Source organism: Cyrtonyx montezumae, unplaced genomic scaffold, assembly GCF_038088225.1.
Source record: "Cyrtonyx montezumae isolate F1298 unplaced genomic scaffold, pur_monq_1.0 scaffold_5, whole genome shotgun sequence".
NCBI classification, from domain to species: Eukaryota; Metazoa; Chordata; class Aves; order Galliformes; family Odontophoridae; genus Cyrtonyx; species Cyrtonyx montezumae.
The window spans coordinates 22,564,875-22,591,642 of NW_027072056.1; the positions used below are offsets into that span (position 1 = coordinate 22,564,875).

The following is a 26,768-nucleotide window of genomic DNA, read 5'->3' on the forward strand; positions in this document are numbered from 1 at the left end:
AGTGAGCAGAGAGCAGAAATGTGAAAATGATCACAGATTCCCTCCAAAAAAAACAGCCAGAGGAAGCAAAGCACCACGGGTATGGCAGCCGGTGGGCCCGGCTCTGCTTCAACAAGGCTCCAGGCAGCTGCCAAAGGAACCCGTGCAGAAGGCTCTGATGCCAGGAGAGCAGGGCTGGGGGGTCCATCACCCACAGCTTTGGGGAAAAGAAAACAAAGCGTGCATGGAGAAGTCCAGGAGGAACTGACCCTGAAGCCAAGGAAAGGCAACGTGGCAGCCACTGCTCCAGAAGCACAGTCTGGAAGAAGAACTTTTCTCCTGAAGATTCAATGGAGGGAGGGTGATGTCTACATTTGTTTTCAATCTGAGAAGGCTACAGAAATGGGAAATTAATCACTTCATCCTCTACTGACACACAGCAAAATTTTCCCTTCAGTAACTGCTTCAGTGCTTACTTTGGTGTTCCCAGGGCACCACGTTCCCCTGCTCAGGATGCACACCAGGACCCACAGCACCACACTGCAGGAGCCAGCGGGACCAGGGTCAGCCCCAGAGAGCACGGTGACAGCAGGGAGCACGAAGCCAGCAGGCAGCTCGCTCATTCAGCTGAAATACTTACAGACTTCGTGTTTCGCTTTCATCCTGCATTTGGAAGAAAGAATCTGTTCAAAGCACAACATTAAAGATGTCTAAATACAGTCAAATTAATAACTGACACGATAATCTTGATGAGCAGGTATTTGCATCTACCAGCACAAGGGTGTTCAGCCTCGCGCTCGGCTCGCACTCGCTGTGCAGACAAGCAGCCCTAGCTGCGAGGCACGGCCACGGCTGCACAGCTCGCCCGCTGCCCGGGGCAGGCACCAGCCCACCCCCAGGTGAATCACGGCTGCGTCCCGGGCCTGGGCTGCTCTGGAGCTGGGTGCGAGCGCGCTGCCTACCCGGCATGTGAGTCATTCCCAGGAATGAGAGAGCCAGTTGCTCCAGTTGCTCCTGGCCAGGTGAATTCTGCCTCTCTGATCAGGCACCACACAAAAAGGCGGTTGGAAGCGCAGAAGCTTACTTCCAGATATGGTTTATGTAACCTCCTTATCGCAAGAAATGCTCCCGTGACTATTTTTAGTCTCAAGATGCATTTTGGAGGAGTCTGAGGCACTTCCGCGATGGAGCTCAGAGACAAACGCAGGGCGACCGCAGGGACAGGTAAGTGATCTCCTCGATGGGTTGCTCTGTACTTCTCCCCACTCTTAACTACCCTTAACAGCAAAGAAAGCGGGAATTAAGACAAAGTTGCTGAAAATCAGACTTGGAAGCATAAACCAAGGATCAGATCAATTAAAAGCGCGAGGAAGCCTCAGGTAGTGAGAATTTCCAAAGTTTTATTAACCCGACAGTAAATATTACTCGTGACTTTTCTCCCAACAGAAAAATATAGATATATTTCTACTAATTATTCCTCCCGAGATACGATTCAAAGTGCAAGAGAGTTTGTGGTTCTAATGTCTTACTTCCTGACACAGGTTAAGCCATATCAAGTAAGATCCAGTGTCTGTAACATCTGAATTTGCTGTCTGAGCTTTGCATGCGATCTTTTTTGCCTCTTTCAGTAAAGAAAAGTGTATTTGAATTCTTTTAATTACTTTATACAGAATAAAGGTTATCTTCCTTCATGCTGCGCTCCAATCATGTTAAAACTTGTCAGGTTCACTGGAAAAACCACATAGCTCTGTGAGGCGACTCGCACCGTGTGCCGGATCCGTCTCAAGGTTCAGGAGAGGCACTGCCACAGATCGCTGTCATTTAATGAGTATTTCAGATTGAAGTGGTTACGCTTAGCAGCAAACAACTGAAAACAGCAAACTCTGAAGTCTTTGTACTTCACAGAAATGGCTTGCCATAGGCGCACTATAGGAACACAGGCATCTGTCTGCCTTCACACTGGGCACGCTCGGTGTGACGCTATCACATATGATCCCATCACACTAGAGAGGATTTTGCAATCTTCCTTCACAAAGAGGGATGCCAGCAGCAACCCCACCAATGGCACTGGAGCTGCCAGCACAGGCAGGCAACGGAGGCAGAGAAACCAAAGGGTGTGGAGAGGTTGCAGGCAGAAAGCGTCTGTTTGCATCTGGGGCGCGTGGGAAGCAAGCAGCCGCTCTCGCAGCTCCGCTCCGGTTCCTGCTGCCGCCCGCAGCTTTCCCTCCCAGCGCGGCCGCTGCCGTCTCACCCTTGTGCCCTCCCGGGCTGCAGGGCGTCCCCGGGGCAGGGCGGCAGCAGCGGGCAGACCAGCTCGCCCAGTGCCCGCGGCACAGCCTGTGCCAGCACGCAGCCCTGCAGCACGCAGCCCGCCGGGCAGGGCCGGGCTCTCCCAGCCCCTCGCTCCTGCACGCAGCAGCGGTGGGATGCCCAGGCCGGCCACAAGGAACTCGAGGCAAGCTGCATTTGTCAGAATTCTGGGGCTAGGTGAAGATGAATTCTACAGGAGCCGAGGTCCACAGCCACCATGCTGCTGTCACACCACGTCTGTCTCAGTCCTTCCCGACATTACACATCCCAGTACCTCCTTAAAAAATAAAACAAAACCACAGGTCCTGCACTACCCAGGAGCAGGCTTACACATCTGACCGACCCTGAATCTGAAAGGACACCGTCATGGCAGCATGCTGCTCCTTGCTCTTCCTCGGGAAATGTTGCTGGCACACCCAGGTGAGGGCAGTGAGCATGGCCCAGCCCGGCTGCACCGCCCTCACACGGCACGGGCACAGAGCTGGGAGCTCCCGCAGGATGCCGGCACTGCCATCCCCACACGGACCCAAACCCCCTCTTCTCCTTTCCTTCCTTTTTTTGTTCTGCTGTCAAACATGGTGAAGCCGTGCCAGCAACATGCATCGAAGCACAGAAAAACCCAGTTGACTGCAGCAGATGTGGATCTTGTCCTTTTGCAACGTGAATTAGAATCGCATATTAAAAAAATATATAGAAACTGTTCTGATGCAAAGTTAAAAAAAAAAAAAAGAAAAAAGAAAAAAAGCCTAAAAGTGAAGCTGGAATTACTTGAAGCAGCAATTAGCATTGCCATGTGTGTGCACCAGCATCCCTCACCGCACCCGGCAGAGGTGGCAGGCACACTGAGCCCAGAACGGTGTCACACACTCACAAACCTTCATCTTTTTTCTGACCCACTCAACAACGTGGCTGTTCTTAAAGTCCTGCTCCAAGTGTTTGGGTTCTCTGTCTCCCATTGCACAGAACCTACATCCACACTCACAATGCGGTACTTTGCAGCAGAGGTTCCCGTGCCCACCTCAGCCGCCGTCCCCACCGCGGAGGGCCACCAGCCCTCGCTCCTTGCCAGGCTGCTGTGCTTAACAGCTCCTTCACATGCAGCAGGCTGACTCTGGGACTACAGCATCCAGGAAGAACAGCTCATGGAACAACAGGGATCCTCTGACAGTCTGACTGCAGGGGGCTCAGAGCTGCAGCTGCTGCTGCTTGGGGCAGGGAGCTGGATCAGACGATGTCCAGATGTGCCTTCTGACCTCACCTTGTCTAGGATGCTGGGAACGAGGACCTCCTCTGGAAACAGTGGGGGAAAAAAAGAGATATACTTCCACAGCCATCAGCACAACAGTGGTGGGCAGCCAGGAGGGGCGGCCAAAGGGCAAAGCCAACATACAAGCTGCCAGTGAGAACAGAAAGGCATGGGCCTGGCCTCTGGCATCATCCACATCACCACCATCCTGCTGACATCATGTGGGAGATCAGAAACAACATGTGGAGAGAGGAAGGAGCCAAGGACAACCACACAAGGACGAAGATGGTGAGGAGTCAGGACAGGGGGTGCTCTTTTAAGGAGCTGAGGAGGAATTGCCAGATGAGAGAGAGAAAACCACGACAGGAGCAGGACAAAAGAGGGTCAAGGTGGAAACAGTGCTCACTGTGCCACAGTGAGGCCAGCAGCAGCCTGGCTGCTCCTCGCAGGCAGGGACAGCAACCTCAATGGGCTACAGCACAACTTCTGCTACCAGCAGGCTCTGCACAAGCAGAAGCAACCCAGTAGCAACTTCTAGACACAGACAAAGGAAGCATTTCAGAGCTAATCCCTTCCTCCTGACTAATTAGAGGCTGCCATTCCAAGAAAACATTAATTATCCCAACTCTGTCAACCACCGCATTGTCATCTCCTTGTTTTCAGAAAAAATCAGAATTGCAATACCTCACTCCTCTGCCACCAACAGCCCTTCACCTGTAGCCCTGTTGCTCTCCCTCCCATTTTCTGAGTTCAGCAGGCTGAAAATCTCAATGGAAGAGTTACTGAGCTGCGTGCCCACGGTCCTTGAGGCACACGGCAGCAGATATAAAAATATCTGCTTCATAAAGTTACCATCCAGCAAAAACAAAGACAACATATTCAGTTTTTGAGATGAGCATCTGCAAGGCCTAGAATCACTCAGCTTCAGTTCTGCTTTGTAAGTCTGTCCTGTGCTACAGAGAAGAATAGGCTGCACATAGCCGAGCACCACAGCCAGTCTGCCAACTGCAAAGCACAACACGAAGGAGCAGGACCCATACTCAACACAACAGTAGTCCCTGATTCCAGGTCACAAGAAATGCATATTCTCCTTATTAATGCAACACAGGACTGGAAAGCGTTTCTTCAGCATCACTTCAGAACCCTTTATGGAGAACTCAGGCATCATCAGGTGCTGCGAATGAGTTTCCAAAACAAACAGCCTTGTGTCAAAGACTAACAGCTTCTGCTAGGATTTGTAACCTGGGCATAGAAAATCCAATTCAAAGTAATGCAATATTAATCCATGAACTTTTAATGAGCAACTGCTCAAAAGACAGAAAAATTAAGGCCAAATGTGATGTTTCAGGCAGCAACCCAAACAGGTCCTATGTCAGATCCCTCCTATGTATGGAGAAAAAAAAAGGGTTTGTAATCATCCACTTGAAATTAGATAATAATAATTAAAAAAAAAATCACTCAGACAAAATATTCCAGAACAGATGTTGAGAAAATAAGGTATGCCTAGATACATTTTTAAACTAAAGCGATCATGTTATGCTATAGGTCTGTCCCCTACCCCTGCTGAACTTAATACCAGTGGTAAGAGTGGAAAATGGAGAATTTCCCACACAAGCAGTGTTACTGACTGCCACTGCAGCATCCTGCTGCACCCACAAGCCCTCCTCAAACTGAGCCACAGAACAGAGCTGCAGGCACAAGCTGAATGAGGTGTTAAAGGGGAACCTGCAATAAGGGCTGCTGCAGAAAGCAGAAACGAGCACATGGAGCTGGTTACTCAGATGCAAGGCAAAGCTTGCACATGCACCATACTTTTACCTTTATGGCAAAGGATTAAGAAGGACTAATGCAAACTTGAGTGAGTGATTGCACAGGGGAAGCTCTAATTTTCCCAGGAATAGCTTATGGAGAGCTCTTCCCACAGCTCCTGGGCCAAGAGCTGTGGGGCAGAAGGCTCTGTTAGGGACCTCTCCCCCCCAGCAGGAACAGCACAGCACTCCGTGCAGCCTTCACCAGAGTGGGCACGAGGCTTCAGAGGACGAGCAGACAGCAGAGGAGGTGCTCTCAGCAGGAGCTCTCCTGCAGGGAGCAAGCTGCACGGCAGCTGGCACAGGGACAGGGCTGGTGCCACAGCTGCTGAAAGAAGCCTGGGATGGAGGGGAACTTCCAGGAGGAACCTAGAAACCAAGAAGTGGGTTTTGTATTAGATACTGAGGCAGAAGAGAAGCTCTCTGAGCCGAGGCACTGGTTCCCGTTTCTGGGTATGACTAAGCAGGCAGGCACTGGAGCTGCAGTCAGACCTCATTCTTGTTTGTGAGCCTTGGTCAGGGGTGGTATCTGCTTCACGCAGAGCTGCCTGCACACCTCTGGGAAGGCAGGAACGAGAGCAGGGAGCACAGGGAGGGTACCTGCAGCCTCCTCCCTGCCAGCACACGTGGGAGCAGCTCCAGTCCCAGGCAGCCAACACGTACAGCTGGCTGGGCCTGAAATGCAAGGCAGCTGCGTGACCTCACCAGTGCTCAGCCTGCAGCAATGGGCACCCGATGCCAGGAGTGCTGAAACGATGCAAGGAAGGAATGCATGGAGGCAAAAGAGAGAGCAGGGATGCAGGCTCCGTGCTGCTGCTCATCAGCTGGCTGTAGTGGTATGCACAAACACTGTGGCCTGCACTAATACTTTTCTTTCCCCACAAATCTTTACAGTTATCCGAGTCAGTGATTTTGTTCTGATGGCAACAGAAAAGAACGTATGTACAGTCAGTCAAGAGCAAATTTAACAAACTGCTTCACATTTCTAAGGCTCATGTTACTTCTGTCACTTACCATGCCTTATGCTGACGTGGAATGAGTGGCAAACCAAGCAGCTGTGCTCAGGTAACCAAGCACCACTTTAAGCCCCACAGCTCTATGAGCCAAAAATCTCCACTCAACCTCACAAAGCAAAGTTTCTAATTTTTAAAAAGTTGTAAATCAGAGATGGAAAAAGATTAATTAGATGTGACGGTAGAGAATTTCTTCAAATAGTGAGGCAACACAAAGCCTTACTCCATTAGAAAAAAACATACAGTCATTCTCTACCCATCTGAGAGTGAAATCTACCGTGCAGACTGCTATTTAATTTCTCATCTGAGGCCCACAGCAGTCAGGCACGTAAACCAGTCTGTCAGCACCAGCAGTAGAACGTTACCTCATCAGTATGTGCTTAACCTACATCTGCTGCAACTGACAGCCTTCAGGGGAAAGACAGAAAAAACCAGTCAGCCAAGTGCATCGGCTACAGAAAAGGAGGTACGTTCTGATTTAAAAGGTACACAAATAAAGGAGCAGCTTCCAGTGCATCCTCAAAAGCACCAGGCAGAACATTTCTGTATGGAAGCACGAGGTTGGAGAAACACTGCCAGGATGAAATTGGTCAGAAGAAAAGTGTGAAGAAGAACTGGACAACCATGACACCAGCACAAAAATACCACACTCAGATGAGTAAAACAGCCACTACCAGAGCACACAGCCAGAAAGCAATCACAAAATGCCTTAAAATACTTGTTAACCTTCTTCATACTCAAGTCTGGAATGCAGTGGTCTTTACCAGAAGAGCTGCAGCTTTCAGAGCCAGGGGATACACTATGTTTGATCGCTCACATATCAGCGTAAATAAAGTCATGCCACCTAATGTGCTCTGCCTATCCCAGTACTCCTTAGCTTAATAGACTTTGATGGGAAACTATGTAAGCACCTTTGAAGTTCTGAGACTAAGCAGGACCGTTTCTGCATATTCTAAAATTTGTCAACAACTAATTCCATGCAGCAGGGACCACTGTGACTGCATCTCTCCGCTGCAATCACCAACCTGTTCGTGATGCTAAAGTTTCAGAGTTGCAACAGCATAAGGGACAGTCTGCAACACATACCTGGGGCAGCCTTTGGCAGGCATCCTCTCCATCCTCCACCCCCTGCATGCATGGAGGCTGCTGCCGAGCTCAGCTGTGCCAGCAAGGCAGGACAAAGAGCACTGCCTGTGTGGTTCAGCTCCGTGACAGTATTTGTAAAGAGCTTGCTGTTTACTTCTTCCAATCAACACTTAACTGGGATTTTTTTTTGGAACATGTTTTAGTATTAACAGCATTAGGAATAAGATAACAGAGAGAAATCCATTCAGGTGCCTGATCTAATTGGTCCGCAGGAAGAAAGAGCAAGCTCCCACCATGGTTTGAGGGTGACTTCTATTTCCCTGGGCAGTTTGACTGTGGTCACACCTTCAGAAGCCACGAAGACACACGTTGCAGGGATCCCCTGCAGCCAGTGCTCTGGCTAAGGATGAGCCAGACCTTACACTGTCTGCTGAAAGAGGCACTGACTTGAAAAGTGAGAGAGAAGGGATGCTTCTGCTCCTCTGCCCTGTTACACCTGGGAGGGACAGCAGAACACAGTGAGCAACCTGCTGGGTTTCCCTGCACGTCTGGCTTTGCAGACACTGGGATGATGAGCACCTGAGCACACACATCACAGGGCAAGCATGGAGCTGCTGACAGCACTGCACCCAACAGGCAGAGCTGAGCCGTCAGAGGCAGAGCTGCAGCACACTGCCCAGGGCAGTAAGGTACGTGCCTGTTCAGGGAGAGCTTTCTGTGAAAGTGACTTGAACACTTCTGATCCAAGAGGTTGCAGTCTATCCTCTGCAGCAGTTTTCAGCTATAAGGCAACAGCCTAAATCCCAGCACTCAGACCAGCAGCCCCGTGGCTCCAAATAACAGCACCCACCAGAACAAACACCATCTACAGTGAGGAAAGGAACTGCACTTCCACACACACTGAGCAAGGGCCTGAAAGTCTCAGCTTGCCCCATCTCTGCTGACAGCAAGCCCCACAGTGCCAATGGGAACTGACTGGTACAAGCTGGGAGGGGAGGCAGGGGGCTGGGACCACCATGCACCAGGGACCCTTCTCATCTGAGTCAGAAAACAACTGTCCATTTTCTGATGTGAGTCAGGAGACAGAACCTTCAGAGTGCAGATGCTGCTCCTGTACAAAGACGCACTCATGGTCATTGCACATTGCCAGCTCTGTACAGCCCCTTTGTGACAATGCTCATCTGAAGGATGGAGGCAGAGGTGGAAAAGTTCCCGATCCTGCTGTAACAGGATTTGCAGGGATTCCTGTCAGGACCCAGAGTAAGTGACAGCACACAAGAAGCACAAACCCAACCCCAGTGTCATTGAACCCCACAGCATTCCCTGGTCACTGGATGGGGACATGGCAGCCACCAGCCCCACCTCGCCTGCTGGGGCAGTGGGACAGCAGGAAGCCTCCCAGGGACCAGGCATCAGGCAGGAAAGGAACCTTGGGAAACAGGGAAATAAGCATCTTATTTGTCTGAGATAGAGATCTGTACCTTTTCATAACATCACTTGTCCTTTTGATCTCAGTGCCTCCTGGGCAAAAAAAGAATAGTTGTGAATTAGAAACAACAGCAAAAAAGGGATAGAGATTTTTCCTACTCCCTAGGAAAAAGACTACTGCTCCTCAGCACAAGACAAAACAAAATACCTAAAGTGCTTCTGACAGTCTCATTATAAACCACAATTTGTAAGCAACGTCACACAAAAAGAAGCTAAGCTGAGAAAAAGCTAAAAAATATCAGAATTACAATTTATTTTTTTTTACCCAAGCTTTAAGACAACGATTTGCTTTACTGCCACCCTGTGACAACCCGAAACTCAACATGACCAGACAGAGATCCTTGGAGTTGGAAGGGACCTTGAAAGGCAAAAGAAACTTGTTCCTGTCCTGATCATTAACAGTGATGGGCAAGTTTAGATCTGCAAAAGGGCTTCAGTAGTTTTGCCCACCGTTCATCCCCACAGGAGAGGCAGTCAGTGCCAGTGGAAGGGCTGAGCCCCGAGCCATTTCGCTTTAGTTTTCTTATCAACACTAATAAACAGAAAGGGAAGCATGGAAAAAATACTACACTTGCATAATACAGGAGTCAGTAATCCGTTGTCTTACCGATCGGTATCACCAGACTTCTTTGAGCAATGCCAAACCATTACCATGCCTTCATAGCACACATGAGGTCCCACATTTCCAGCCCCACAGCACCCAGTGCCCACGCTCCCCCAGCAGTGTGGGGCTGCTGCACGGGGCTGCCTCTCTCCTCTGTTTTTCCCCCAGAATGTAACACCGGTGCTGCCCATGCCAAGACCTGGAGCTGCGGCTGCCACTGGGACTCCTGAGGCACCTCGGCTGACGACACACCACAAGCAATGGGGTACAACCTGTCCTATGGACCGCCACCAGGTACAGTTGGAAATGGCAGTTCACTGTGCCACCACCGCTGCCACCAGCGTTCAGATGAGTCCTTTTGAAAGAGGCCGTCCGTATTCTGCCACACGCTGCCCTGTGGGCTTCAGTCCTGGCTTACTGGCCAAGACAAGGAGCAAACGTTTTGGGTAACAAAAGTGGGAGAATGTAGAACAGCCTGGAGTTTGTTCACAAACACTGTAGACAAAACCTTAAGATCCCCAGAGAACGTGAACACACCAAGATCAGCAGTGCTGATGCAACCGCCACTTTTGGTGGCTGACCCCGCAGCCCCTGGGGCTGCCCATGGAGGTGACGTTCTGGTTGATGGATCCAGAACTGCTGCACCCCATAGCACACCGCCAACACTAACACTGCTCTCACCCCACAGAGGAGCACCTGAGCCCAGCCTCCAGCGCTGCCCCCAACCGCTCCGTGGGCCCCCCCGGGAACACCACGCAGGATGAGTTCACCACCATCGTCCTTCCTGTGCTCTACCTGGTCATCTTCCTGGCAAGCATACTGCTGAACGGCCTGGCGGTGTGGATTTTTTTCCACATTAGGAACAAAACAAGCTTTATATTTTACCTCAAGAACATTGTGGTCGCAGACCTTCTCATGACACTGACGTTCCCATTCAAGATAATTCAGGACTCCCAGCTGGGACCGTGGCACTTCAACTCGTTCCTGTGCCGATACACTACGGTTCTGTTCTATGCAAACATGTACACCACGATTGTCTTCCTCGGGCTTATCAGCATCGACCGCTACCTGAAGGTCGTGAAGCCCTTCGGGGACTCCAGGATGTACAGCATCACCTTCACCAAGGTGCTCTCCGCCTGCGTCTGGGTGGTGATGGCCTTCCTCGCCCTGCCCAACCTCATCCTCACCAACGGTTACCCCACCAGAAGGAACATCGACGACTGCATCAAGCTGAAGTCTCCCTTGGGAGTCAAGTGGCACACAGCCGTCATTTACATCAACACGTGCACCTTCATGGTGGTGCTGATAGTGCTCATTGGGTGTTACATCGCCATCTCCAGGTACATTTATAAATCGAGCAAACAGTTCATCAGCTCATCGAGCAGAAAGAGAAAGCATAACCAAAGCATCAGGGTAGTAGTGGCTGTTTTCTTCACCTGTTTCCTGCCCTACCACTTGTGCAGGATACCCTTCACTTTCAGCCACCTAGATAAACTGCTGGACGACTCCGCACATAAAATCTTGTATTACTGTAAGGAAATGACACTGTTCCTGTCTGCCTGTAATGTTTGTCTAGATCCAATCATTTACTTTTTCATGTGTAGATCATTCTCACGAAGGCTGTTCAGAAAATCCAACATGAGAACCAGGAGTGAGAGCATCAGATCGCTGCAGAGCGTCAGGAGGTCTGAGGTGCGCATCTACCACGAATACACCGACGTCTGAGCTCCCTCACATGGACTTGGGCTGAATTTTGAGTGTGTTTGTACAGTGTGTAAATAAAACCTGTCCTTGTGTATCCGACCACCGCGGTGCACTGAGGAGCGTGCAGACATGCACAGCTCTGCCAACTCAGCTCACTAACACCTATCTTAAGTCCAGATCTTAAATTCACACACAGATTGGGCTCACTCCAGAGGTGTTTGGGTGGATTTTTTTCAGTTGTTTTGTTTCTCAAGGCCAACAGAAGCCAAAGAAATCCCACGCAATGTCCTGTAATGTAAAAACGATCCCATTAACCAAGAGGAGCTGTTCTCCCCCAGCTCAAGCTTCAATGATGACTTCAGCTTAGTAACTCCCCTTCGTGTTTCATTTCGTTGTTAACACATTTTTTACTCTTACTGATCTTCTATCAGGTCTTCCTTTCTGCCTTCTCACAGAGTTCTGACGGTAATATTGACGTTTCCACCCGGATAGTTACTGTGAGCGCAAGAGCATCAAATGTTGCTTAAGGAACAAAAAAAGCGTGGGTTGTACTGGTGTGAGCAGGCAGAGGCCGTGGTTAGGGCAGCGTCCAGAGGAGGCGGCCGCAGCAGCACAGAGCAGAGCTGGTGTATGAGGGCACTGCAGCCACAGCACACGGCAGCACCTGCCCTGGAGCAGCATCCCAGCACAGGTCAGCACAGAGCAGTGCCCTGCATCCCAAACCAGCTGCTCTCCCCATTGGTCTCAACCCCAACCACCACCTTTCACCACCACTCCTTCACCCCCCACTTCCCAAGGTGAGGGCACCATGAGCACTGTCCCTCTGCAGCCACGCACGGAGAGGCCAGCAGCTCAGATTCACAGCACTGTGCCCACTTAACCCCACACAAATAAAACTTAAAGAACAAGAAACCTGTGTTCAGTTCTTTATAAGGGCCGCCTGGAGCTCTCGGGAGCGGGCAGTGCAGGGGGGAACGCACGCGGCTGTGACCGCGGGACAGGGCCAGGAGCAGCGGGGCTGCAGCCCTAAGGACGGCGGCTGGCAGCAGCTGAACAGCACTGGCAGCGCTGCATTCCTTACGCCCATGGCAGTCATAGTGTGGGAGCAGACGATGGCAGCGGTGCAGCACTGAGGGCCGCTTTCATCTGAGGTTTTTGCCTTCTCACGCAGGCAGAAGAAAAAAAAAAATTGTGGCTTTCAAACAGCGAAGTGAGCTATCACATAAAACGCCTCGATAAGGTATCACGCAGAAACAAGCGTTGCTTTCTTTCAGGAAGTTATTTCACATACTATTCCACACAAAGTTTACTGTGTTGAACAATACCATATGTACACATACACAGCATTTGGATTAAACCGATGGATGAATGCAAGCATTACAAAACTGCCTACACTGCTTGGGGGGGGGAACTTCTGGAAAGGAGGGAAGAGTGCTTTCAATATTTATCCCATTTAAAACGCCAATAGTGCAATTGGCCCCAATGCCACAGAATAAACCCCATCTCAGCACTGTGGAGAACTACACTCACATACGCAGTACCAAAGGCAAGTTCTGGGGCTGCATTTGCCATTTTGTACTCTTTAAGTCGACGCGTACATGAAGCCATATTAAGAGAGACATTTTTGGGACTGAGCTGCATAGTTTAAATTCTCTGCAGCTCTGCGTTAGTTGGAACAGCACAGTGCTGGCTTGGCTCTGTGAAACAGCAACATCAGTGCAGACACCAACGTCAGTAACCAAACACCTTATTGGTCTTACACAGCTAAGGGAAGTGATGCTCCTGGTCTCCCTGTAATGACACAGGTAACCATCAGAGCAGGTTGAGGGCTGTCAGACTGCACCATTACTGCACTGAATCCTCAGCCCACGGCTGCTCCTCTTTCTCCCCCTGCTCTGTGTGCACAACCACTGCATTCCTCACTACCCCACCTATTCTCACTTTACGCACTCGCGTGAGCTTTCCACCTAGAAGACACACAGTTGCCATTCCCTAAATAACGATTTAATACCAAAATGACGTCACCCAAAACAACTGCCATCAGTGGGATGCCCTTCAAAGAAAGCCTAATGCCAGCCCCTCCAGAAGGCCAAACAATGAAGCAGCAGGTGCCTAGGGAAGGCTGCACTTCCACGAGGGAGCAGTGTAGCACCCGCATGAGATCCTGCATTGGGAGGAGGCACGGCTGTGCACTGCAGGCACAAAGCAGCTCTGATCCAGAGCCTGGCAGCAGGGACACAGACAGCACTTTTCCGCAAAACTGCCTCAAAATACATTTACTTTGTCTTGACAGGGTGCATCTCTGATAAACATGCTTCACCATAATTTATACTCATGCCTATACAGCGGTTCTTGGAGGGTGCTGCTTGTGAGGTCTTTTTGCAGGGCTAAAAATTAATTATAAAAGAACATCCTATTTCTCAAGTATCACATAACTCAATCTGATGTATGAGTCTTACATGGGATTCAGTACTTAAAAGCTCCCTCTTCCTGAGAAGAAATTGTCTTGGTCACAGCATTGCCTCACCAACACTCGCTGCTGAAATGAGCTTTTTGTCTGGCTCTTGGTAGGAAACTGCATCAGCCACTGTTTGATCCACACGTGCTGAGGACTCACTTCCAGACATACTGGTTTTATTGTTTTGCACCCAAAGCAGTCTGCTTTGAACACATGGATATACTTCAACACACACTGCTCCTCATCCTGCGATGTAACTTCTAATGGCACAGCACTGTTTCCACTCACAGCCCCACACGTGACTCATTCCCTACTCCTTCAATCATAGCTCTGTTGTTCCTCATTCTCCACATCCTGCTCAAGTTCTTCCTGAAATGAACAGGTAGGGGAGCAGCCTCAGATGCTCCCAGAGCAGCAAGCCATGACAGGCACACACCTGAGTTTGGATCACACAGCCAGAGACAACCACACTGTGCGGGACACTCATCAGGGAAGGCTTTCCAGGAGGAACCATGACAGCAAAGCAGACCCAGGAACGCAAGGAGCACACTGTTAGTGAGCAGCAGGGAAAGCTTTCACTGAAGAAGTTCTGCATTACACTGTTGTAAAGGCAAAGAGACCAGTGCCAACAAGAAGGCGTTACAAAAAGAAGGAAAATGAATGCTCCCCCATCTTTGGGGATCTAGGCTCACAGAGAAAGAACTCCAAAGGAGGGATCTCCAACGAGAGGTCCTCCCTCAGTGGCAGTCAGCCCTGAAATGAGGCCTGAGAGAGGTGCAGCCTGGATCCATCCCTTCACCTGTGCTCCCAGTGCTGGCCGTGTCCTGCCTTCCTGTGCTCAGTCAGTGGTTCAGGCTGTGACTCAGCAGTCCCCATACAACTGTAATCGATAGCACTGCCAGAGTGCTCCATGCCATGTGCTGCTGTGGAAAGAATGCTTCTGGAGCACGTATTTCAAGACAGCTCCAGACCACCAGCTGTGCAAAACCCCATGGCACAGCATGCATTGTGTGCTTTGCATTTAAGATTACTCTGACAATCACCTTTACCACGACCTCCCACCAGTGCAGCTTCCTAGGCTTCTTAAAAAAGCAAATGAAACTCCCTAAGGTGTCTTAGTACTGACACACACCAGAATCTCCTTAGCAACCCTAATGGTGCGACCATGCAGCCCCTGGGCTTACTGAGACACACACCAGCCCCAGCCCCCTGCACCAGGATGCTCACACCCTGAGCTACAGCCATCAGAGCACAGCCAGATCCCTCCTGAATTGGAGACAGATCCATGTAAGGCCTCCCAAGTCTATTCTACAGCGATGCCAAGGCGTCTACCAGCCAGCAAAGCAAAGCTGGGCAGAAAATATTTGCTGGCACACTTTGATAGTTAAAAGACACATTCGTAAGTCCTGTGGTGCCTTGGTAGTTAGCATGAGTTCCAGGGGGATTATTCTAGAAAAATATTTATCTTGTTCATTCCAGTTCAGACCATTCACAGCAACTGGATGTAAATATACACAATCTACATGGTTTCACATTTGGGTTGGAAGGGTTTGATAACAAGGCACAGAGCTCCAACAAGATTAGGGTATATTGCTTATGTATGGCAATGGTTTGGAGCAGTAAGATACATGTAGAAAAAACAGATCTCAGCCCCACTCCCAAGAGCAGCAGAGCTACCAGCCTAGCTTTCCCTTTGGCCAGCAGCCTCTACACGAGGACTGCCTGGCTGCCAGCATGGCCAGCCCCTTCTGTAACCAGCTGAGCTCTAACACGATGGCAATTCTCTACTGTTTCTGGCTATGAAAGCGTTTTCTCTGGTTCTGGTGTAGAAGCTGATCAGTAGAACTATGAAAACAGTTTCCTTCCATAGGCACTAAGCTCAGGCCAAACCTCCAAATTATTTTCTTAATAAAGCAAAAATGACAAGACCAGGAAATGGGAGTTTTCAAATTTGGGGGAAGAAAAAGATTTATATGGCTAAGGGTAAAATAGACTATCAGTTGTTCTTAAGCCACCAAAAGCACATGATACACAGCAGGAGTCTTTCTGGTGATCGTGCTCACTGCTTTCTGACCCTTTGGACATAACAGCTGTGACTGCAGATCCTTGTATATTAAAATTGGCTGGCATTTAGGAAAAATATCCATGTTTGCATAACGAAATGACCCTTCAATCTGCCCTGATGTCTGGAATCATTCCGATGGGGTGAAACTGTACACAGAGCTGAGGCTTCCTGCCTGCCATGTAAGCTCTTAATCCTCTGCCCCCGAACAAATGATTGCTTCTCTCTGAAGCACGCAAAAAAATTATGTGCGCCGTAACATTTAATCCATCACAAAGTGGCAGCTTGCACTTGAAAATGGCATTTCTCTCCTTCTGGGACCTCACACACACAGAGCTGCACATTTCAGTCTTTTACCAAAGGCAGAACTTCTTTGGTAGCTTCAATGTAAACATTCCAGAACACAACATACAACACAGAAAGGTCACCCCCAAAGCTGCTGACCATTGGATTTTGTTACTTGTCAGCATATGATCATGTTTTAAAACTATTGCATACTAACATCTGAGAAGCTTGAACTGTCCTCTCTATCAAGAGCCCTACTCAGCTTCAGAGAGCTCAACTGGAACCCACACATTTCATAGGTCAGTTGGTCTCTGAGTGGGCTTGGCCTACTTAGCATTGCCTTCCTTTTCCACTGTATGCTGGCAACTCATGATCTTCAGAGATGAAGGCCAACATTTCACTGCTGCTTCCCTGGCAAACAGTGCTCTGCTTCTACTGTTCTCCTTCTGACAATAAACATGGAAAAATAATACAAGTAAAGTTGAAGCAAGAGGCAGAATCACTACTGGGATGAAAACAGGATGGCTTTTTAGAGCCACTGGAACAGCTTTGAACATTTAGCATGGAAAAGTCCTTTTTAAGGGTTGTTTTTAAGCTTTTCTCCTTCACCTCAGTACATTAAATACACAAGATTGTGTTCTTTACTCATTATGAAAGGCAAGCATTGTCACCTTGAATTTCCTTTTGGGCAGTAAAGTCACGTTGCCCATCCAAAAATTTCCTTTCAGTTTGCTTTAAAATACTTCGGGTTCAACTCTGCAGAAATATTTGGCAAAGCCAAGGAGAAAACCCTTGGCTTTGCAAAAACTAAGTGACAACAAAGGGTTTCAATCTTAAAAAAAAAAAAAAAAATATATATATATATATATATATATATATATATATATAAAAAAAATACATATATATGTAAAGAATGAAACAAAGATTCCATTCCAAGGCAGACTGCATTTAACATCATCATACTCTTGTTTTGAGGACTCAACCCAATGTGTGTAAGCAGAGCCAAACAAAAACTATTACAACCGGCCCTTGTTGAGTTTGGGTGGACACGGCTCGGGGAAGCAGCAGGAGCAGCCAGCAGCACACAGCACAAAGCGTGCCCGCGTGCAGAACAAGAGCGTGATATTCCTTGGAGCTCTGCTCTCGTCTTCGTTAGATCACAGAAAAGCACATGAGCTCTTCTGTATCAAACCTGGATCCCCAGTATTGCAATTGGTGGAGATCAACTGCAGGATTGGTTTCCTCATATCATCATTCCAAGGTCCTCCATGTAAAGCAGCTGTGCACAGCAAGAACGGTGCTAGCATTGTTTTCTTCAGAGAAGCGGTCTCTACAAAACCACAGTTCATTAAACATTCACTCTGCCAACATCAAAGCCGAAAGTGCTCACTTCCAGAACTCTGTTATGCAAAGCTGAGAAGTTTGTTCTGCTGGCTCTGCTCTGCTGCACACGCTGTTCAGCCGATCTGGGCTGAGAAGCACCAGCCGCGCCTGCCGCATCGCACACAGTGCTTCCCTTTGATGCTGTCGGGGCTGATGAGAACAAGATGCTTCACTTTCTGTTTCAAAGCATTCTTTTCCTTTTCCTTTCAGAGGGTGGGGCAGCAGTGGGAAAAGAGATAGGAAGACACCCAAACTACGACTTCATAGCATCAAAGCCCCACTTCTAGGCTGCAGGAGAGCACCTGGTGTGTGATATGTGAGACGCAAGGAACCAACTTCTGCAAAGGGCTGAGGACCCCCTTGCACGCTTAGGAACTATTCAAGGCACATTTCCCAATTCAAACTAAGCCCTTTAAGCAGAGAATAACCTGCAATCAAAACCCAAGTATGCCAGAGCACGCCAGCAAAACTGTCCTAGAATTCACCTCGTACTGGAGATCAATGCCACAGATGCCTGCGCTGTGGCATCTCTGCCTACTACAGAACATTTTGTCCACGTGCTTTCATTAAAATCCACAAGTCCTGTCCCACTGACAAATGAACCTCCTGACAGGCAACTCCATTCATAATTAGAGACGGCAACTGCATCATCTCTGTGTCCTTACTGCTTCAGCATGTGCAGGACTGGCATATCATTCAAGCAATTCCAATGTACATCTTCATAGCCCCAGAGCCGTCCTTGATACCACAGCAGTGATTTCATGCATACCTACACTCCCTACCCAGGAGCTAAGTCTAGGCTCAAAGCCAGTCTACCCCACACAGAAATCAGAAGGTTTCTCCATGAAGGATTCTTCCTTGGAAGAGTAGGACTCACCCCCACTGCAGTGGTTTTCCAGTTCTTTGCAGATTTAGAGGCTTAAGGGATCATTATTGGTGCGTTAGGGCAACTGGCAGAGAAGATGACACTGCACTGCTGAGAAGATCACCAGATGGGATGTTTCCAGGAAAACTCTGGTTAGTAAAGAGAATTAAACCTTAAACGTAGCAGACCAACCCTCTGCAACAAGATATCTAACAGGCAGCAACTCTGAGAGACAAAGGATAACTTCATGGACTGATTAAGCCATTGTAGAGCACAAAATCTGAGTTTGTGGAATTCCTGACTCTATAAAGGGAATTTTTCAGGAAAAACATAGATAAAGTTTACTGCTCTTAATTCGCTAAAAGAACAAGAGATTCCCATGACTTAAAGCTTCCAGAGCTGCTTTCACTGAAAAAGGAAAGATAGTATGTGGCTGTGTACAGAACTCACCCATGATGTTTACTTGGTTACTACCTAAAGGAGAGCATCCCAGAGAAAACATAGTCCTTCTCTCTTTTATACATCAAATTAAAGAGTAAGCATGATGCATTTCTACCTGTGACCACAGCAGTGACACTGCTCAGAAGAGAAGTTCAGGATGGGAAGAGGCTGAGGAGAAGGGCCCTGCAGGGCCCTCCCATCTGACACTGTAACATAGATGTGGAAAAAGAGACTTCTGTTCTTGCAAACATAAGAGTAACGCTGATGAGCCTGTGCTGTTCTGCAGTGGAAGAGTCATTCCCAAGAAACCAAGCAGCTCCTGTGGCAAAGGGAATCCCAACTCTGTGCCATGGGACTAAGATCTTACCCACCACAGTGCTGCACATGGGAAACAGACAGGTAGTTTGGGACCTTTCGTGATTTCCCTTCAAACTCACTTGCCTTGGCAGACCACACTTTTCTTCCTCTTCTGCAAGGATTTCATCTGGACAGAAATAAAAGATTGCTTACTTCAGTTTTAGGTTTAGAAGAGGAAGCTATTGGAAAAAGCTTGATGTGAGTCACAGTGTGAAAGTTGTCCCTGGTCCCAAAAGGGATATTGAGGCTGCTGTTTCTGGGAAAGAAGAAAATAGAATTTAAAAACAAGAAAGAAGAAACAGAAAAACAAAGAAAAGTCTTTATAGAATTAATTACAAAGTCTGCCTCAGAGGGCTGCAGGCTTGTAAAGCTCTTCTCACCCACTCCTCTTTTCCATGCTCCAAAAATACATGACAACAGGGTAGAGGAAAAGAGATGAAACATTTGACAGTGTGCTTCCTGGGGAGCATCTGACAAGCCGTGCTGGGTCCTTATGCTGGTGCAGAATATCTGCCAGAAGAGAAGCAGGGCAGTACTCACCCCAGCACCCCGCAGCAAGGCTCCTGACCCCAGCAGCGCAGTGCAGCTCGGGCCGACCCAGGGCTGCCCAGGCCCTGCAGCTCAGAGCAGCCCCGCAGCAGGGCAGTCCTGGCTCCTGGCAGCAGGAGCCCTGCAGACAGCATGCAGCAGAGCACGGACTAGGAGCTGGAGTGCTTCCCAACAGTGCACCTGTGCTGGCCTTCACAGAACTGACAGCATGGCCTGCCACCAAGCCTGCACAACACACAGGACTACCATCACAGGACCACAGACCCAGGTGTGAAGAAGAAAGACCTTGTACTGCCACTAATCACTGTCCTACTCACCATGGGAAAACAGCTCCCAAGCCACGTGCAATGCCTCTCAAGTTCTATTTCTGCTTTCTGAGTAATTAAAGAGAATCTGCACCTTCCTGAAACACGCTCTGTAACATCCTACGACCGTCAGGAGGAACAGCCTTCTCCCAGGCCTCACCTGGAAGCTCAGCACTCCAGTGGCACAGCTTCACACTGCCCCAGTGAGCCCCCAGGGCTGGCAAAACACCCGAGTCCCAGGGCTTCCACCCACTGCTCGCAGCCCACCAGGCTCCTTCCAGCCCCAGCAGAGGGGAGCAGCTGGCCCTGGGGACAAAACAGTCACATCCACCACACAGGCACAGGCAGCAGGAACAGAGCAAAGGGCCACACAGCTGCTCTGCCATGCAGCACGAGGTCACTCAGCTGCCATGCAGACAGAAAGGGTTTTCTCCCTGCTGCAGGGCTGCACCCAGACTGCATGAATCAGAGCAGAGTGAAAGCCTGCAACCTCTGGCACTCACCACTTCTTCCTCAGCTACGAGTGGAGCGATAACGCAAGGCAGTTTTGTAAAGGTCTCTGAAGATGTCACCTTTTTTCACTGAGAAAGACTCAGAGACTTTCATGGACTGTTAACTCAGGTGAGCACACCCTGGCTGTGCACAGGATGGGTGCACTGCAGCAAAGCAGCAGCACTGCACACCGTCCTTTGGCCACATCTCAGCCCTTCCACGTCAGGTTCTGCAGACACAGAAGGAGCATCCGCCAGGGAAATGTGTATTGGGGGTTGGCATGGGTAGTGCACTGTAAGACACAGATTAAATCATCTGCTGAATGTTTGTTAACACTGCTCTACATCACTCACAAGTTTTACTTTGATATAAACAGCAATACTTTCCCACATTCCTAATAAGAGATGGAACTAGCTTCTTGTTTACCGAACATTTCAACAGATTTTGTGCTCGGATTCAATGCCTCTCAGTAAACGCAGGAGAATAGGAAGGGAAGAAGACAGGCAGGCAGAATAGTGATCAAGGTAAAAAGAAAAAGGCAAAATAAGAAAACTGCAGAAAAAAAAGAAAGAAAATAGCCATAAACCAGAGATTTATCACCTGTCCCAAAAATAAATCTCTGTGACTTCGAGCATGCCCAGAGCAAACGTGACGCAACCCTGTGAACTCCAGCGCAGAACACTCCCATTAACAAAAACAGAAGACATCGGGGCAGCAAGCCTTGCAGGAGAGGTCACGGCCAGGCCTGGGAACTGCTTGAGAAAAGAAAACACCCGCCCTTAACTTCAGCTCTCTGCTTTGCTAAATGCACTAACGTGTCTCTGTTGAAACCAACTCAAAGCTGATCTCCGTGCAAGTTCATCTGAGCGCACTGAAATAGCTCTGCCCTTCTGCAGCACTTGACATTTGGACCACAGCCGGCGGAGCAGCGCAGACAAAGCTCCGCTCCCAGCCACACGGCAGCCGAGGACTGCATCGCAAGGAGGTGACACTGCCCGGCTCCAGGGAGAGCCCACGAGTGGGCAGCACAGTGCAGGACGCTCCACGCGAAGCCGTGAGTAGCTGCCGCTGCGTGGGGCTGCGCGTGGGGCGGTACAAAGGGAACTGCTTCTGTTCAACTGCTGAAAAGATGAGGGTTACTCCCGGGAGGAAGATTGCTTCGTGAGATATTTCCACACATAATCAACACTCCTGAACTTTTTATCTTTAAACTTCTAGACAGATGTCACTTGTTTTTTTAAATTGACAAATCATTCAAGCGTACTACAAACCAGAAAGAAATCAATCCCTTTAAACAGTACGGAACTGTAATGAAATAGAAGAGATGAAGGCAGTCCCTGTCAGCGTGAGGTGCGGGCAGAGCGGAGCTGCTGCTGCCGAAAGCAGCAGGAATTCTCCTTAGCAACTACTTCTGTTTCCATTTTTATTGGGGAAACGTCACTGTGTGCAGCCCAACTAGTTTAAAAGATCAGAAAATAGAACTGAAAATCGAATGTACTGCAAATAAAGAATATTAAAATAGCCATTTTTATTTTTAGCCACATTTTTCTCCTAGCAAACATCCAGTTACAGGACAATAAAGTCATTAGTCATTCCGTTACTTTACCAGTACACTCATACTACAGCATCTCCCAGTTTGATAGGAACAAAAGCTAAAAGCAGTTCTCTTTGGTCACAATAACAAAGCAACTTCCATAACAACACGTGTGAAATCTGGGGAAGATGTTCTTGCACCTGTGAAATGCAAAGGCAAAGCAGTGTGCTCGACTGCAGTGCTCCCTGTGAAGCAGAGCTGTGTGAGCATTGTTTGCCTCACCACCATGCAAAGCTGAAATGGAAAGTTTTAGAACCAGCACTCACTGATTCCTTTGCTAAATTACTCCATTAGTCCTTCAGCTGATACACCGATCCCCACAGCTACACAAAGCAGCCTGTCCCACCAGGCAGCAACGCAGGCACCAATCTTCCAGTGCTTAAAAGTGCCTTTTTAGGATAGTCTTATCCAAAAATTGGAGGCAAAAGCAGAATGAAAATTGCAACTTCTTGAGAGGACAATGAGGCAGTCAGATCCCACACAACTCAGTGTTCAGGAACAAGAAGAAATCAACCAGTTCCTGGTTCCACCCTCGAGGTGTCCTTGCTCTGCAACCAAAGGAGCTCACGCTGCCCTCCAGAGAGCTGCCACATTAATGAGAAAACAAACGATCTTATCTAGAGCCGCTCCTCACCCCCGCTGGCTCTCCTTCACAACACCAGAAATTAATCACAAACGCCAAGAAATCATCATGCACAATCCAAGCACCTGTACCAGTTTTGGCCAGGAGAACCTGCTGCTGCTGGGCTCACCGAGCCGTGCCCCACAGGGCACACAGGAGATGCCATGGCTTTAGTCAACATTCTGCTCTGCACTGAGCACATGTCCCAGCCCTGCTCCCAGGGCCGCACACAGACCCCGCTGCACAGCACACCCCATCAGGGCTCTTCCATCAGCACTATCTCAAATCATCAGAGAGAAGCTTGGCACATTCTTCCTCACTGATAAATGCCATTTTGCATTAAAGATAAAAGTTCTGGAGAAAATGACTACTGCCAATCATTTCTGACCCAGCAGCTGCATTGCATATCTATCAAACAGCTGCATTCATTTCCATAAATAGCTGAAAAGGTCCACTCGGTATTGTAGAATACACTCAAGACACCAAACCGCACTCTGGTTGGAGATGGGGCCTGGTCAGAGAGAGCTGGGTGCCTGACCAGGTGAGAAAAAGCACAAGTAACTTTTATCAGGAGCACCAAGAGTGAGATGCAAGCAACAGAGCCAGAAGCCCCCAGCTATGCGCAGGCAGCTCTGGGACAAACACAGCTGCTCCCACTGTGGCTCCGTCCCTGAGCAATGCTGAGGGCCCACTGTAAGGTTAGAGGTGATGTGCTGCCCTCTGCACACAGTGGCACTGCAGGACCACACTGCCCATTCTGACCACCGTGCTTTCCTGCCTAACAGATTGCTCTGCTGGAGGACAGGCCCTGTGCTAACGATGGAAGGCTCTCGAGACCCTTAGCAGCTTCACAAAAAGCACTGCAGCAGTCCAACTCAGAAAGGTAAGGGCATGCCACAGGTATTGAAAGGTTTAGGTCTGTCTTGGATGTTGTCATTGTTATAATGGCCACATCTCTGACCACATGCTCCTGAAATAATCCTTTGTAGTATGACATCTTAGCTTGAGAACTACTTTGCAGACTTCCCAAAACATTTAATACCTGCTGCTGCCAGGCCCAAGCACCAAACCTCCCACAGATGTTATTTAGCAAATCCAGCAGGTGAGGAACAACTCTCAGAAAGCCTTGCAGGATGGACAGGACACACACACAGCAGACAGCAGTAGGAAGAGAACAGCTTTTAGGCAGTAGGTTACCACCCTAAATAAGAATGTCATTTGTTGGTGCTCTCCTCCTGACTGAGCATACATGGGAGAAGCAGAGACCCTCCTACTTCCAGCAGTATCCCCCAGAACCTCAACCATTACTGACTCATAATCCTAGCACAACCATTCAATAGGTGGCTCTATTCTAACAGCCACTCACCACACCACCCTTAGCCTTTAGAGATTCAGCCAAACAGAAATGAGTGCCTTAATGACTGGGGAAAAGCCTGAAGATAGGACTGCAGGCTGGCCCATGAGAAAACAGGCAGCCACGAACCACAGCTCTGGGCTCCTGCTCATTATTCCACTTATCAATGGAATTATTCCACTTATCAATGAAGCGTGTTACAAAACAGCCAAGTCTGTCAACCTTTACAGCATTCTCCAGAGAGATACAGAAAACAATATATCAAGGGAAACAATTTGAACTGGGGTTCTGATCTGCTACACAGAGGTATCAGCTATCAGCTCTGAATTGCAGCAGTAAGGAAATTATTCATCAAGTAAACAGGATGCTTCTCTCCCCCAGCTCAGCAGCACAGGTTTTCCAGTTGCCTAGGTTTCCATGTGTCCTCAAAGCAGCAATATATATTTGTACCTGATCAGGCTTCCCTACGGAAGATAACTCACCCTGGCAAACCTGACAAAGAAAACCAGACAGCAAATGTGATTTCTTGGAGCACTTGCGGGGATCCTTTATAATTTAAGTCTGAATGACATGAGGGCAGCTCTCGCTTCTAATTGCTGCTGATATAGATGCTCTCCTGTACTCTGTGTTAGTAAAAGCTTAAAGCAAACTGTCCTAGCTGGACAGAAGGCACTCCTTCAAGAAAGCATCAGAAAATATTGGCATCTATTAGTTATTCCCAGGCTTGACTAACAGAAGCATGTTTACCATGACCACATGCAAAACACTTGTACAAGGAACATTTATATCTCTCATATGCATCCTGGTACATCAGTGCTAAAACACACACGGGTCATTCAGGGTTAATGAGGTGCACTTTGAGTCACTGAACACTGTGGCTCAGTCCCCATTCCCAGCACAAGGGCTCTCACACTGAAGAGCACGGTATGGGACTTGAGAAAAACAGATGGAACCTGATCTGGTAGGAGCTCAGAACAGCAGTGTGCCCCTGAACATCATCAACGTTGAGACGGCACGGCCTGGAAAGCACTTACTGTGCTGGAACTCACCGTGCTAGAAACAATAATGTGGTTTCTGAGAAGTACACTGAGTTTGCTTGGAAGTAAGATTAGAAATCCTACACTACTTAATGGAAAGCACAGCACTGTTTTATCTTACTGAGATCATATTTCTCTGCTTCCAGGAGCAAAGATGTTCAACTCCAGCACCAACTCCTCGGGAAGCAGCTGCGGTAACAGCACAGTCATAACAAAGATCGCCATTCCCCTGCTCTACTGTTTAATTTTCATAGTGGGACTGCTGCTGAACGGCGTGGCAGCGTGGATCTTCCTGCACATCTCCAGTGAGAAGAGCTTCATTGTCTATCTCAAAAACATCGTCGTTGCCGATCTCCTCATGAGCCTGACATTTCCTTTCAAAATTCTTGCTGATTCAGAAATCGCACCTCCGCAGCTCAACACGTTTGTGTGCAGATACTCTGCTGTTGTTTTCTACGCAAACATGTACATCGGAATAACATTTTTTGGCCTCATAGGTTTTGACAGGTACTACAAAATCGTGAAGCCTTTATTCACCTCCTTTGTTCACACGGTTCACTACAGCAAGGTTATCTCTGTGATCATATGGTTACTGATTATGTTTATAACACTTCCAAATATGATCTTAACTAATGAAATCTCGAAAGGAAACTATTCCAGAAAATGCATTGGTCTTAAAAGCGAGCTCGGCAAGCAGTGGCACAAGGTCTCAAGTTATATCTGCACAGGGATTTTCTGGATTGTTTTCCTCCTACTCCTCATCTTTTACACTTCAATATCAAAAAAAATATACAGCTCCTACAAAAAATTCAGAAGGAACTCGGACTTCACTAAGAGGAAAACCAGCCGGAACATATTCACCATCATGTTCGTGTTCGTCATCTGCTTCGCACCGTACCACTTCTGCAGAATACCGTACACGCTCAGCCAGACGAGCTCGCGCTTCAGCTGCCGCTCACAGAGAGCCCTGTTCCACGCCAAGGAGTTCACTCTGCTGTTATCTGCTGCCAACGTGTGCCTCGACCCCATCATTTATTTTTTCCTCTGCCTGCCTTTCAGAGAAAGGCTGTACCAAAAGCTGCACCTCAAGCTGAAAACTTCAGATGAGGCTGAAATTACCAAATCCAGAAGATCAAACACATTTCAGGAAAGCGTGAACATTCTCTAAGTTTCACTCTGTCAAACAACACACACCTGAAAGTTACTCCAGAATGCAAACATTGCAGAAAGAAACCGAGCAGAGGATGACCAGCAATAAACCACAGTGTTTCGAGAGCAAAATACCAAGCAATGCTCCTCTAAATAAAAACCACTGCATGCTGTCAGTATCTTTACTACGTGGTATTTCAGCTGACACTATGATTGCACTGTGGTGCGATGTGACCCATACGGATCTCAAAAAAGAGAATAACTGGAACAAAAAGTTCTGGAGCAGCAGGCCATGGTTCATAAAGAATTATCCAACATCCCAGCCATCGAAGTGCCCTTGTTTCTCACAAAGCCAGGCAGGGCACATGTGAGGAGCAGCAGGGCAGCCCTAAGGGCCCAGGAACAGTGGCTCATCCCACCTCAACCCGAGCAGAACTCCTGCAGCAACACCAGAACACCAGAGGCTCAGCTGAGTCTCTCTGGTTTGGCCTCTGCCACTGAGAGCTCTCTGCATTCACCAGCACAGACAGCAAAGCCTTATGTGAAGTGCTCTATTCCAACAACCACCAAAGAAACA

General features: G+C 48.6%; 4 protein-coding genes across 4 annotated transcripts in view; 3 read left to right on the forward strand and 1 right to left on the reverse strand.

Moving 5' to 3' along the window:
* Positions 1 to 26,768, forward strand: part of SERP1 (stress associated endoplasmic reticulum protein 1) — a 312,396-nt gene that overhangs the window by 182,880 nt on the left and 102,748 nt on the right. The window lies entirely within an intron of this gene.
* MED12L (mediator complex subunit 12L) overlaps positions 1 to 26,768 on the reverse strand; it is a 99,446-nt gene that overhangs the window by 40,239 nt on the left and 32,439 nt on the right. The window lies entirely within an intron of this gene.
* LOC136056034 (G-protein coupled receptor 87-like) lies at positions 950 to 12,141 on the forward strand. Its single transcript, XM_065747988.1, has 3 exons — positions 950 to 1,203; positions 9,703 to 9,828; positions 10,223 to 12,141. Exons 2-3 carry the CDS (start codon positions 9,795 to 9,797, stop codon positions 11,257 to 11,259), a joined length of 1,071 nt encoding a protein of 356 aa, XP_065604060.1. The 5' UTR covers positions 950 to 1,203; positions 9,703 to 9,794; the 3' UTR covers positions 11,260 to 12,141.
* On the forward strand, positions 23,443 to 26,542 carry P2RY14 (purinergic receptor P2Y14). Its single transcript, XM_065748058.1, has 2 exons — positions 23,443 to 23,534; positions 25,189 to 26,542. The coding sequence occupies exon 2, from the start codon at positions 25,197 to 25,199 to the stop codon at positions 26,208 to 26,210; it is 1,014 nt and encodes a 337-aa protein (XP_065604130.1). The 5' UTR covers positions 23,443 to 23,534; positions 25,189 to 25,196; the 3' UTR covers positions 26,211 to 26,542.